Source organism: Drosophila pseudoobscura, chromosome 2, assembly GCF_009870125.1.
Source record: "Drosophila pseudoobscura strain MV-25-SWS-2005 chromosome 2, UCI_Dpse_MV25, whole genome shotgun sequence".
Taxonomy (NCBI): domain Eukaryota; kingdom Metazoa; phylum Arthropoda; class Insecta; order Diptera; family Drosophilidae; genus Drosophila; species Drosophila pseudoobscura.
The window spans coordinates 6932270-6944720 of NC_046679.1; the positions used below are offsets into that span (position 1 = coordinate 6932270).

Genomic DNA, 12451 nt, shown 5'->3' on the forward strand with positions numbered 1-12451 from the left:
AAAAGTTGCGGCAACATTTACTTGAAAACCGTTTTTTGGTCAAAATAAAATACATGAAGGTAATTATAAGAAGCAATCTTGTAGAAAATGCATTTATCTATGGGATAAAGCCAAGTGGGCAAATCTATATAGCTTGAAATATAGGCAATACCCGATTCGACGCAGTTTCGCTATTGCAGCAATGAGTCTCATTCCATACACAAACATGTTGCTAACTCCATGCACACATACCCTGGGGGAAATGGATGTTATAGAATTGAGAAAATGTTTGTCTTCCAAGGCTCGGTAGGTATCAGGATCGAGATAAATATATTCAAGATACTTATAATGTACTTGAATATGTCTAAAGAATATCAATTTGATTAAAGGTCTTTGTAAATTACGTTTGATCTACATATAAAATGACCGAAATAGGGTGCGCAAAGGCCTATACACGCATCACGTCTTTAAATACCAGCAACATTGCGACTGATTTTTGGTTGAACTATTTTGTTTAAACCTTTTTTTACAATAAATACAATAAAAGCAAGGATTAAGAATACACCAGTTAAATAGAAAATTGATTCATCGATCGTATAAAATTATGTGGGCATGGCTAAATATTCTATAAAGCTAGGAATATTCGACGGAAAATCGAAAACGAGGAATATGTAAAATAGAACTTGAATTCATCAGTATATTTACGGTATATTTTGGTATATTTCTGAGGGTCAGACCGTATATGTTATCAGCTGTTCTCTGTTTTGTTTTTCTTTCGTTGTCCAATTTTTAATTAAAAAAAAAAAACAAAAGAAAATTTAAGCATGCGGCGCCGCGCGGGACTGGGCGCTATTCAACAGCAAAAGCTAGCCGCCGAAAAGTACAAGGACAAAGGCACAGACCTGCAGGAATCGCAGCTGGAGCAAATGACAAAGCAAATGGATGTTTTCCGGCTCAAGCTAGAGGAGTTCGCAATGAAACACAAAGAGGACATTCGCAAGAACGCGCAGTTTCGCAAGCAATTCCAGGAAATGTGCGCTGCCATTGGCGTTGATCCGCTGGCCACGGGCAAGGGCTTCTGGAGCGTCCTGGGCATGGGCGACTTCTACTACGAATTGGGTGTTCAAGTGGTCGAGGTGTGCCTGGCGGCCAACCACAAGACGGGCGGTCTGATGGAGCTGGACGAGCTGCGCCGGCGTCTGGTAGCGGCCCGTGGCCAGAGTGCAGTTCACCAGGAGATCACCAAAGAGGACATACTGATGGCAGCCAAAAAGCTGAGCATTTTTGGAAATGGGTAACGTACCTCTAACTCAGATACCCATTCGTCCAGAACTGCTAACTTCCGATTTTACTTTCAGTTTTGTTGTGCACAAGCTGGGCAAGGGCAAGTACATCGTTCAGTCCATTCCCGGGGAGCTGAGCATGGAGGAGACCAACATCTTGAATGCTGCATCCAATACCGAACAGGGCTGCGTCACACAATCTCAGCTAATGCAGGACTTGGGGCAAGTCATTGAGCACTATCTAAAAGTTGTACAATTTAATTGCTTTCCTAATGTTGCTCCTCAGATGGACCGACTACCGGGCCAGGCAATCGCTGGACAAGGTCCTGGGTGAGGGCCTCTGCTGGATAGACAGGCAAGCGGACGAGGAGCCTGCCTATTGGTTCCCCAGCTTGTTTCCCGGTCGCAATGCTCAGGCTACTGCCTTGTAGCTTCGCCTTATTACAAACTACTAGTATTTATGCCATAACTTAACTAATATACGTATATTTGTACAGTTTGCAAGCTATTCTAAATGGTATGGTTTCTGGAGTTTTCCCCCTTTAAAATCGTTATTTCGGCCTTCAGCTCTGAGTTCATATCCATAAGACGTCTGACCTCCTGCTGAAACTTTGTCGTTAGGTCATTCCTTGCCTTCTTGTACTCTTCGTTTATTTTTCTTTGGTGCTGGATGTATTCGCTCACTCGAGTCTCGTAGATCTTGCTGCGGAACCCAAGTATGTTAGATATTATCAAGGAATACTGTTTGTATTAGTCTTACAGTTCGGATATTTTCTGCTTGTCGTCGTTCAGACGCTGGCTAGTGTCTTGCAGCTCAGCGTAGAGTTTTTCATTCTGATCTAAAACCTCATTATACTTTTTCTCCAATTGAGTGTAGCGTGTCACCAGCGCTTGCATTTTCGCTATGTGCTCCGCCTTATGCTGTTTCAGCTGCAGTCGATAGGTAAGAAAAACGAGATTAAGGAACAGGGCTGCCGTGTTTGTCGTAGCACTAACCTTCTCGCGATGCTTGGATCTTAGCACTTTTACCTCGTTGTCTACACGTTTCGCTTCTTCCTCCAAGATGACGCCCATATTTTTGGCCAGCTGAGCCAGCTCCACTTTGTAGCTCTCGGATCGTCTCTCCGCATCGGTCTTTTCCCGAGCAGCCGAATCGCTGAGGTTGAGGGCTTCCTGGACCTTGGCCATGGCCACTTCCTCCCGCTTGTGGCTCTCCCTGAGCAGCTGTTGAGCGTCATGCAGACGCTGCTCGTAATCCATGACCTGCTGCTTCAGAGCGGCTATTTCCATTGAGTTCTCGTAATTGACCGCCGACTGGTGTTCCTGCTCCTGTAGCTTCGCCTGCATTTCCAGGAGCTGCTTACCACTGCGCTGTTTTTGATCGTGCAGAACTTGAATCATCTCTGCCTGTGCGCGTATGTCGTTTTTTTGGCTGTCGACCCTACCCTCCATCATTTTAATAGCTTGAATGTACTTATTGATGACCTATAAATTTCGGCGAGGTAAAAACAGTTCGTATTAAGGCCAAACTTTTCTGGGTATGGTTAATGCACCTTGTCGTCGCCCGAGTCTTGAAGCTGTTTCCGGTAGTTCTTTAGCTCCTTCTCCATGTTATCGATGGTACGCTGTGAGCACTCATGGATCATTTTCAGGCTGCCTCGCTCCTTCTGCAGAAAATCGATCTGTTTCAAGGCAGTAGCCAATGCGTCTTCGGTCATCTGGCTTCGCTGCTGGACCTCCTCAATGCCACCAGGCTTTCTTGTCTCCGCCAGCTTGTATCTGGCCAACTCGTGGCGGAGTTGCTGGTTTTCCCCCACCACCTCGGCTACGTTGTCCATCAGATGCTGAACCTTTTCACGAAACTTCGACATGTCCTCGTTGGTATTGTCTATTAGGTGCTCTACATCGCTGCTTATATCGAAAGTGCCTCTGCAAGAGATGATGTGACTTATTTGGTTGTTGGACTCCGCTCTAACTTACCTGGGGGCCGATAAATTGTTCTGCTCCTGTGTCATGTGGTTTCTACGAGAGAAACAAACGAGCCAAGCATAGGCTGAAAATTTCGAATTCGTTTACAAATCTATGCGAGTGTGTCAATTAGTATTTGACAGCTCGACTCACAAACAGGTACAATATTTACACGCATTAATTTTGCCTCTCCGTTCTGTTGTGACCAACGTCCCGGTGTCGGTTGTCCCTGGCAACGCAACCCCAGCTAGTAATTGAGTTGGTCAACTTTTTCTTTTAGTTTCACTCTGCGATGCCGCTGTTCAACAAGAAATTCGAGTCCAAGCCGATACCGCTGCGTCAGAATCGATGCAATATTGGCATTCCTGCTGTCGCCGAGGATCTTGATGACTTTCGCCAGATTTCGCTGAATCTGGGCAACAAGGAGCTGCGCTTTGCCGATGGCATCTGGATGCATTCGTCGCGCAAGGGCGATGTGGACGATATGCTGCGTCTGAAAAAGAAGTTCCGTGTCCTAGAAGAGGAGAACAACATGTCCAATTTGAAGATGGAATTTATGCTGGATCTACTGGCGGAGCAGGCATCGGAATTGAACGAACTAAAGCCGAGGGAAAAGAGCACATTTGAAAATGTAAAGAAATAAAAAAAAGCATACCTGTGACAGCGGATATTACTCGTTTTGGATATTCGGTTGAATACTGTGAGCTGGCTTAAGATTTTGGAACCGGTTAAAATTCACTAAGCTTCTCCTAAAGTTACCCGATTCTGATGAAATCCCAACCACACACTTGAGATCTATTTCTAATACTTCTTTATACAGTTTCATTGGCCATGGCAGGGGGAGATATCAAAATGTTCTGTTTTGGGTACCTGGGGGCTTTTGTTGACTAGACCATTGGGCATTAATTTGGGATTTGTTGGGCGAACGTTCGATGAATGGAACTGGTCAAAATTGGTGGCATTGTTGTCGCCATTGGCAGGCAATCTATAGACGCCATCGGTACGGTGCGGTTCGGTTTGGCCTGCCGTCAGGCTGCCGCTTGGCTCCCGCTCTATTTATTGTATTTGATAAGCTGCTCTGATAAGTCCCCATGGCAATCGAACGGACCGCAGTGTGCGCACGGTGGCCCGATATGATAAACCCACAAGAGCTGTATAAATATCCGACGGATGGAAAATGGGGAAATTTACATGGCCCCACAACTCCGGGAATCTCTACTCTGGGATCCGATGGGGTTAGACATTTTTTTTTTTTTTTTGGGTTCTCACTAGCGCGATAAAGCTCAACAGCTCTGCCGCAGTCTAATCTTTGAGGGCGTGTGCGGGGATCCGTGTATACATAGGTGTGTGGCCGTAGCCCATATCGGTCCACACCATCGACTACTGTATATTTACGCATTGATATTGATATGCGATAAGCAAAACTGCTTATAAAACACATTTATATCGTTTTTCCCAGAGCCCAGAGACCACTTGCACTACGCCAATGCCATGCCAAACGGTAACGAAGGCAGACGATAGACGATCGCCTCGCCTCGCCTCGTCTCGTCTCTCCACCGAGGGGTAACACTTGTTCGATTCGTGTATTACAGTAGTTTGTTGATAGCCAGCTCCACGTACGGACGCGCACGGGAACGAATACGGAAAACAAACGATCGGGAGATCGATGTGGGTCTACATTAAGTACTATTTACCGACAACAATAACACAATGGCCATAGGAGGAGAAACAAATTGCTAAATAGTAAACGGAAAACATACGCACATTGCGCGGTGTCAGCAGAAGCAGAAGATCTCGATGTGCAAAACCGCAACGTCCTAAAGGCCAATTGAAGTTTGTGTGGCATTAGGTAACCAGAGACGCGAACCGAACGGTTCTATCAGCAGAAAACAGGCCAAGTGCTAGTGCTTGGCGCATTAATCGAAAAGCAAAGAAAACAAAAAAAAAAACTATATATAAAAAACAGCCATATCAGCAATACGTACTCCTTCCACTTTGACGTACTTCCCTCAAATATGAAAGCATTGTGTCAGTTGTCCATCCGCTGCTGATGGTTGATCCCCCCGAGCTCTGTCCACAGTGAGTGCTAAATTTGTATTATTTCGATTCAACTTCTGCTAGCCATAAACAAATTGTCTATTAAACAATCAACTTTTCACCTAATAAATGATATCGTATAAATCAATTGAGTCGATGCCAATCAAGTGGGGCAACACGGATAAATCTCCATCACAATGGGGTTCGCTGGATCTGCCGATCGTGGAAAATAACACGAACTGCATAAACAAAACGCCCATCGAATCAAATGTGTTTTATGAGCATTCTGTGGCCAGTGGTTTTCTAAAAAGTGACTCGAAAATGATTTGTCCGTGACATTCCAATTAAAAAAAAATTCACCAAAGTGTGTCTACATGAATGCATTACTTATTCTATTAAAATTCTAAGGGTGTTTGTAGGAGCAGAGAACCAGGAATTGGTTTGAATGTGTAATTTCTTAGGGCGGAAGGAATATTTAATTCGAATCTTTAGATTTGATTTCTTGATAAATCTGTCTTCTGTTTTTCGTTGTAGCAAACTTTTTTTATTCCCTAAGAATCCACTTTTCCATTGAAAATTTCGAAAAGAAAATGTCCCCCTCTCATGAGTCCACCATGAGAACCCTTCTATGTGCTTTTTTAGACAATATTTAGTGTCTGGCCCAAGCAGAATTGATAAACGAGCATTATCGCTGCCGGCAATGATTTATTGTTGCATAAATGGCACTCACTATTTTATTAATAAATGGAAAGCAAAATTTCTGATAATTTATATATATGTACGTACCAAGGATTTGTGTCTAAATGCTTGTGTGTTTTGTGAGCTAATGTAGAGCACCGCCCCCTTCGCCCCAAATGGCCAAGTAAATAAACAAAAGAAAATTTTACACTCATTGCCGACAGCGCAGCGCACAATTAAATGTGTGAAAAATATGTTCGAGCGGGTGGAAAATGCAGCCCGCCTCGACACACAAATAAATAAATACAAATTTGGAGAGCTTCGAGTGTTTGCGTAGAAATTAAATTAAAATCGATCACTCGCTGGGAATGAATGGATGGCCAAAAGCAGTGGAAGTGGAATCGAAATAAATATTCTACCATTACAGGGTATCGTATCTGTGCCACAAACTAACAAATCCATGTATCTGATAGGTCGACGCAGCAATGTCTCAGATATACTAAGTGGAAATGGATCCGATGATTAGACAGAGATACTATCTGTGGCGGTCTAGCCACCATTTGGCCATTTGGCTTTTGATACACCTGTATTTCTGTGGCTTTCAACAAGCTCACGGCTACTTTGTGGATTACACAGGTAAGTTGATGCCTGCCCGAATCGTTTTGTCTGTGGATTAGTGGGAGTCTGAGCTTCACAGGCTAATGAGGTTCTAAGCTTATAAGTAGAATACAGTTTCAATTGTGATGTATCAATTATTGTACGGGGAATTATTTCTAGATCGATTTTTAAGTTCTTCATGGCAAATTCCAGCGAAATGAATCGCATTCTTCAGCTAAACTAATTGTTAGTTGGATACCATCTAGTATTACAGAGAACTATAACGTTCAATTTTCGTTCTTAGGATATGTTCATTGTCCATTGTGGTGCCGCATGGGCGTGTGTCCGATCCGGAGGCTTGGATGAATTTGGACAAGGTGTCTGGTTTGATTTCGGAAATGTCCGACATGTCCGTGAGGAAAGGGGCTCCGAGAAGCCAAAGACGACGGTTTCCAAGGGCCGGGCAATGGCAGAATGCTTTCTATATAAGACTTATAGATATTATAGACCATTCATAGATCGATTTTTAGGTTCTTCTTAGAATTAGATAATCTGATAAATGGATTTCGCATTTTTCAGCTAAACAAACTGAAAATTTGATACCATTTAGAACCAGATTACCAGATAACTACAACGTTTTGCTTTCGTTCTTAGTATTCCCAGAGTTACAGAGAATTACAACGTTTCGCTTTCATTCGTAGTAAAAATCCGAATAGGTCTGGGGATTCATATAACAGTCGGTATACTCAATTGAAATTTAACCCATCGACCTGTAACGAATGGCATGAGCGTTACGGAAACCTGAATCCACAGCTCAACTCTTTTTCAATTTCACGTTTCCGCTTTCATTCCACAAAAATGCTTGGATTATTAATCGTATTTTTTGAGAGAACAGCATTTGATAAGATACCGCTGTTTCGCCTATCAATTGCTGTCAAAATGGTAAACAAACATTTTGGCATTGAATTGATTGGACTGTTTTTCCTTCTGCTTCTTGTTTTTTCCATTGGCCGGTGCAGAGAACACAGAGCTGATACAGCAGCGTGCCGGATACGATGTGAAGCTGCAGTGCAATCTGAAGGGTCTGCTGGACGAGAGCAAGCTGCCCGATATCCAGATACATTGGTACTTTAAGGTAGTATTTGCCTCAATCATATCCACAGAATCCTGCTTTAACAGATTCCTTATTGCCCATCTCCGCAGCAATGCAGCGACAATAATTGCTATCAGCCCGAGGCGGCCGATGACTGGACAGCCCTGCCCTGCGAACCGAGTCTGTGCCGGCCAGAGCTCTGGCTGCGGAACGTAACGGAGCGCTATTCGGGACTCTACAAATGCAGCATCAATCCGCACGTCTGGGACGAGGCGCAGTCGGTGGACGTGCAGCTAGTGCGCACCTACCAGCTGGATGTGAAGAGTAAGACCTCATCTCATCCTTCTGCAGTCAGAGCCTACTAAGATTCGACTCTCTCCATTCGTTAGACAGTTCACTGGCTGCTCCCGAGTTCATGGATTCGTATCCCAGCAACAAGACCGCCTCGCTGGGCAGTCGGGTGGTGTTCCAGTGTAGGGTTCACAGCGAGGAGCATCCAACAATCAAGTGGTTTAAGAGGCACTCCTTCGTGGGTTCCCTGCCAGCCGGTGAGGGACCCTCCGCATCGCCTGCTTCCAATTTCAGTGCACACATCGTTCGCTACGATGGACGCACCTATGAGCTGCTGTCCACGGCCTCGGAGATGATGATCGGACCGCAGATCTATCTCAGCAAGCTGATTCTTGACGGCGTGCGACTGAGGGATGCCGGACACTATGCCTGTGCAGCCATCAGCTATCGCGGGCACAAGATCCGCGAAGCCTTTCTGGACGTTCTGCCAGCTGAGGAGCAGGACGAGGAGTACTGGAACGAGTACGACAACAGTGATGAAGGTGTTCCCGGCAGCGATCCGCGCGAGTTTCTGCTGCTATTCCTCATGCCCTTGGGCCTGGCTCTGCTACCCCTGACCGTCTGGTGCAGTTATCTCGTGTACAAGCGCTTCTCTGGACACGGGGACTGCCAGCGCATGGACTCGGATGAGGAGCTCGACACGGAGCGGTGTGTCCTGGGTGGCAACTGATTCCGATTACTGACCGGGGCAAGCTGCAATACGCTTATTACGATTACGAGTGAAGACTGTCCATAGTTCTACGATTAGATTACTAGATTAAATGTGACAATTAAGTGTTTTCTTTAAACATACATGGAGTTTTCGTTATCCAGATTGCCTGGGATTCTTCCTTCATTTCTGTTTTGTCGTTCCTTGTAGCATTGTGAGTTGAACGATGGTTATGTTCGAACGTTACTAAAGAATATTACACAGTTCAAAATTTATTATTCAAATTATTTTCGTATGAAATTCAAAATTTGTTACGTCTTACCGTTTCGGCTATTGGCTCGCCAGCACTTTAACTGATCCTTCGCCGATCATCCTCCTGTGGAGGGTCACCGATCACCGTTTGAGTGATCTGTTTTTTGCGACAAAGCGTGAGTGTGGCAAACCAGTTGCCTCTTGAATCCAATTACGATTGTGCTCTACCTTCAGATCTGGAGAAGCCTCTCTGTAATTACAAGAAGGAACCATGTCGGGTTTGAATCAGCACTACCAGGACTACTACCTGATGCCGGGCACGTACTCCTATCCAATGGCCACGCACCCCGCACCAACGGCTAGCGCCTATCTGCCAAACTACGAAGAGATGTCCTGGCTTATGCCAGACAACAGCGCGGCCACCTATGTGGCTAGTCCCATTGGCGTGATCAACTATCTGTCCGATCTTCAGTCCCAAATGGCCTTGCCCACCCAACAAAATCTAAGCAGCGGTCTCTTCTATGCGGTCCTCAATCCGCTTGAACAGCATGTGGGTATGCCAATGGCAGTGCCTGTGGTAGTGCCGGTGCAAGTGCCAGTGTCGGTGCCGGCCTATCACCAGGCGATATATGCCTGCCAGCAACCAGTGGAGCAGATTTGTTATTACCAGTTGGTGCCCATGTCTGAGGAGGAGGTTACCTCCACAGGACAGCAGCCAGAAGACTACTCAGCCCAGCCCGCAGAAGCGGAAGAGCAAGCCATGGAGCCAGCAGTTGAGCAAGAGCCTACAAACGGCCAGCGAACCTACCAGGCAGAAGAGGGCTACTTGGTTGAGGAGCCGACCTCCTCGGAAGCGGACCAGGAGGAGAGCAAAGAGGAACCAACCACACCAGAGACGCATTGATAAGCTCCCACGGATCTCACTTGTTCTGCTATCCAGGCCAGTGGTGGATCAATCGATACAAATCGATGGCGATGACAAAATCGAACCATTGCTTGTATGTACAGACATACTGTGTACCTTTGCAGAGAATTGTTTTATTATAATTTATAGTCGCAAAAACATACTTCCCAACTAAATATTGCCAGTGCTTTGATGCAGGGCATCGGCTAGTCGAGTCGGCGCCTTTCGGCTCTTCTCTTTGGCTTTTGGGCACCTAATTTAATTATTCGCACATGTCTGTCGACGGCGGCCGGCCCCCCATGCTCTCAGCTCTGCCGCCTGCTGGGGCTCTCTCTTCGGTTGGGCAAACCGCTGACTGCCTGCTCCCTGCTGGCTGCTGCCGTCAGCTGCTCAGTTGTTTGGGGGCTTTTGTTGCTGTCGGACGTGGGTGCGGACGCGCTGTTTGTTTGTGCTGTGCTGCAAAAACAATCTATAAAATAAACAAAAACTATTTTTAGTCTGCAAATCTGAAAGATTCGTATAGGCCGTATGCCGAGCGACTGCAGCAAGAGCAGCACAAAGAACTAATCATGGTGCAGCTCGACTGCAAATCGCGACGGGGCACCAAAATCTCGGTCATCGTGCTGGGCAGCGCCCTGTGCTTCGTGATGATGGCATACTTTGTGTTCGGGGACAGCAACGACGAGCAGGGCTTGCGAAATCTACGCATGATCTCCATTGTGAGCTGCCCCAAAGCCGCTAAACAACTTTGAGTCTGATGCTCTCCCTCTCTCTCTCTCTCTTTGCACAGCTGTTCCGCCATGGCGCCAAGAATCCGAGTGGCTTTTATCCGCACGACCCGCATGCAGCGCACGACTGGCAGGGTGGCTCTGGTGCCCTGACACCGGTGAGTCAATGGCGCTTTGGAGATGGAAGACTCTCGCTCTACTTAACCCGATCTTTCTCCACAGAGGGGCAGCCTGCAGGCGTACAATCTGGGCAAGAACCTGCGGATGCGCTACTATCGACTGTTTCCATCGAACAGCCTCTACACACAGCAGCAGGTGCACGTGCTCAGCTCTGCGGCGGAACGCTGTGTGGTGCGTCAAGAAAGGTAACCATCAGATGCGGTAAACCTAATCAGTTGGCCGTTATCTTTTAGATGAGCGCCCAGAGCGTTTTGGCCGGTTTCATGCCGCCTCTGGAGAACAACAATGTGCTGCCCATACCCTGGCAACCGGTGGCTGTAAATACCCTATCGCGCAACGATGACATCGTAAGTTTCCATATCCATTATCTATTCTATCTATCCAATCCATCTTTCCCTTCCAGCTGCTGGCCCAGAAGAAACCCTGCCTTAAATATGACAACATATTGCAGAAGCTCTATAAATCTCCACCGCCAGAGCTGCAGAAACTGAACGAGGACAACAAGGAGCTGTACAAGCTGCTCACAAAGAACACAGGCAAGGTAGGACCATCACTATCCGTCCCCCTCAAGACGCCGTATAATTGCCGCATGATCTTAATTTGCAGAACATTTCGAATGTTCTGGATGTGGAGCTGCTGTATGGCACCCTGAAGACGGAGGAGGAGGCCGGTCTGGTGCTGCCAGATTGGACCGAGAATATATATCCAGAGGAGATACGACCGCTGGCCGAGCGCAGCTATGCCTTGTTCACAGAATCCAATCTGATGAAGCGCATCAAGGGCGGTGCCTTCCTGACCGAAATTCTCAACAAAATGCAAAACAAACGCAAAAAGAACTTGAGTCCAGATCGAAAGATATTCCTATATTCCGGGCACGATGTCACCCTGGTCAATGTGATGAACTCGCTCGGGATATTGGATCAGACGGCCAAGCTGCCGGAATATGCATCCGCCTTGGCCTTTGAGCTGCACCACAGCAAATACTTTAGTGATGGCGACTTCGAAGTGAAGGTTTGTTGAGGCACATTCATGGCACTGGCTAGTCTAACAGTTTTTGTATTCCTTCTGCAGTTGGTGTACTATTACAATAGCGATGACAAGTTCCCCAAGGAGCTGACAATACCCAATTGTGACGTTCCCTGCTCGCTCACACAGTTTGAGGCTTCTCTGAAGGCACTGCTCTTGGTCAACTACGACGAGACCTGCGAGAATCATCCGCCCGACTGCAGAAATTGAGTTATGGTTTTGTTATTTAGAGTGTAATTATGTTATTGCTGGCGAGCTTGTATAATATACGGGAGAGAAGGTCGCTGCCCTGAGCAGCCCAGTTGTAAAATGTTGACATTTATCATTTTAATGCCTCAAAATTAGAACCGAGCTCCCTTATCCTCAGCATACAGGAAATATATTGGGACCTTTACCGTCTCGCTGACATGAACAATCTCTGTATGACTGATTAGGCGAATGGCAGCCAGTCCATAGAAGAGCATAGGTAAGCCTGCGAGACGGTTGGGTGTTAAGTTAGCCATGACCATCGTTTAAAGGCCACCCACTCACCCAGATTGATCACTTTCAGAACACGAAAGAACTTGTCTTCGAGCGAAAGATCCTGCACCTCGCGCCTGCTGCAGTGATACTTCATATAAGGATAGCAGCCAGTCCTGAGGATGTGGTAGTTGGTGCCCGTGTCCAGAGTCCAGTTGAAGTGCGACATTCCACGCTGATCGTTGGTGACATCCCTGAACTGAAATT

At 46.4% G+C, this 12451-nt stretch overlaps 7 protein-coding genes and 1 long non-coding RNA gene across 9 annotated transcripts; 5 read left to right on the forward strand and 3 right to left on the reverse strand.

Annotated features, from left to right (window-relative positions):
- Positions 1 to 761: 761 nt before the first annotated feature.
- On the forward strand, positions 762 to 1770 carry lsn (vacuolar-sorting protein SNF8). The gene is made up of 3 exons (XM_001358116.4): positions 762 to 1273; positions 1338 to 1484; positions 1549 to 1770. Exons 1-3 carry the CDS (start codon positions 804 to 806, stop codon positions 1691 to 1693), a joined length of 762 nt encoding a protein of 253 aa, XP_001358153.3. The 5' UTR covers positions 762 to 803; the 3' UTR covers positions 1694 to 1770.
- LOC4800973 (protein CROWDED NUCLEI 3) lies at positions 1720 to 3342 on the reverse strand. 2 transcript variants are annotated; one of them, XM_033376918.1, is made up of 5 exons: positions 3243 to 3342; positions 2816 to 3191; positions 2259 to 2747; positions 2023 to 2192; positions 1720 to 1965 (listed from the first exon to the last, which is right to left on the reverse strand). In XM_033376918.1, the coding sequence occupies exons 1-5, from the start codon at positions 3275 to 3277 to the stop codon at positions 1773 to 1775; spliced, it is 1263 nt and encodes a 420-aa protein (XP_033232809.1). In that variant the 5' UTR covers positions 3278 to 3342; the 3' UTR covers positions 1720 to 1772. The 2 variants fall into 2 exon arrangements, with proteins under 2 accessions (XP_033232809.1, XP_001358154.4); XM_001358117.4 differs by having other exon boundaries at positions 2816 to 3170; positions 3243 to 3341.
- On the forward strand, positions 3297 to 4037 carry Cby (beta catenin antagonist chibby). Its single transcript, XM_001358118.4, has 2 exons — positions 3297 to 3389; positions 3511 to 4037. Exons 1-2 carry the CDS (start codon positions 3345 to 3347, stop codon positions 3871 to 3873), a joined length of 408 nt encoding a protein of 135 aa, XP_001358155.4. The 5' UTR covers positions 3297 to 3344; the 3' UTR covers positions 3874 to 4037.
- Positions 4038 to 4531: 494 nt separating this feature from the next.
- On the forward strand, positions 4532 to 8778 carry LOC4800975 (fibroblast growth factor receptor-like 1). The gene is made up of 5 exons (XM_015183148.2): positions 4532 to 5309; positions 6419 to 6581; positions 7562 to 7677; positions 7746 to 7959; positions 8025 to 8778. Exons 2-5 carry the CDS (start codon positions 6455 to 6457, stop codon positions 8654 to 8656), a joined length of 1089 nt encoding a protein of 362 aa, XP_015038634.2. The 5' UTR covers positions 4532 to 5309; positions 6419 to 6454; the 3' UTR covers positions 8657 to 8778.
- LOC117183338 (uncharacterized) lies at positions 8594 to 8881 on the reverse strand. The gene is made up of 2 exons (XR_004468496.1): positions 8780 to 8881; positions 8594 to 8724 (listed from the first exon to the last, which is right to left on the reverse strand). It is a non-coding gene; the product is annotated as an uncharacterized lncRNA (long non-coding RNA).
- LOC4800976 (uncharacterized) lies at positions 8858 to 9954 on the forward strand. Its single transcript, XM_001358120.3, has 2 exons — positions 8858 to 9063; positions 9122 to 9954. The coding sequence occupies exon 2, from the start codon at positions 9159 to 9161 to the stop codon at positions 9789 to 9791; it is 633 nt and encodes a 210-aa protein (XP_001358157.2). The 5' UTR covers positions 8858 to 9063; positions 9122 to 9158; the 3' UTR covers positions 9792 to 9954.
- A 219-nt stretch (positions 9955 to 10173) lies between these two features.
- On the forward strand, positions 10174 to 12035 carry LOC4800977 (lysosomal acid phosphatase). Its single transcript, XM_001358121.4, has 7 exons — positions 10174 to 10510; positions 10582 to 10677; positions 10742 to 10870; positions 10933 to 11046; positions 11103 to 11240; positions 11306 to 11710; positions 11771 to 12035. The coding sequence occupies exons 1-7, from the start codon at positions 10361 to 10363 to the stop codon at positions 11933 to 11935; spliced, it is 1197 nt and encodes a 398-aa protein (XP_001358158.3). The 5' UTR covers positions 10174 to 10360; the 3' UTR covers positions 11936 to 12035.
- On the reverse strand, positions 11940 to 12448 carry LOC6896977 (uncharacterized protein C15orf61 homolog). Its single transcript, XM_002137127.3, has 2 exons — positions 12257 to 12448; positions 11940 to 12197 (listed from the first exon to the last, which is right to left on the reverse strand). Exons 1-2 carry the CDS (start codon positions 12411 to 12413, stop codon positions 12067 to 12069), a joined length of 288 nt encoding a protein of 95 aa, XP_002137163.1. The 5' UTR covers positions 12414 to 12448; the 3' UTR covers positions 11940 to 12066.
- Positions 12449 to 12451: the final 3 nt, after the last annotated feature.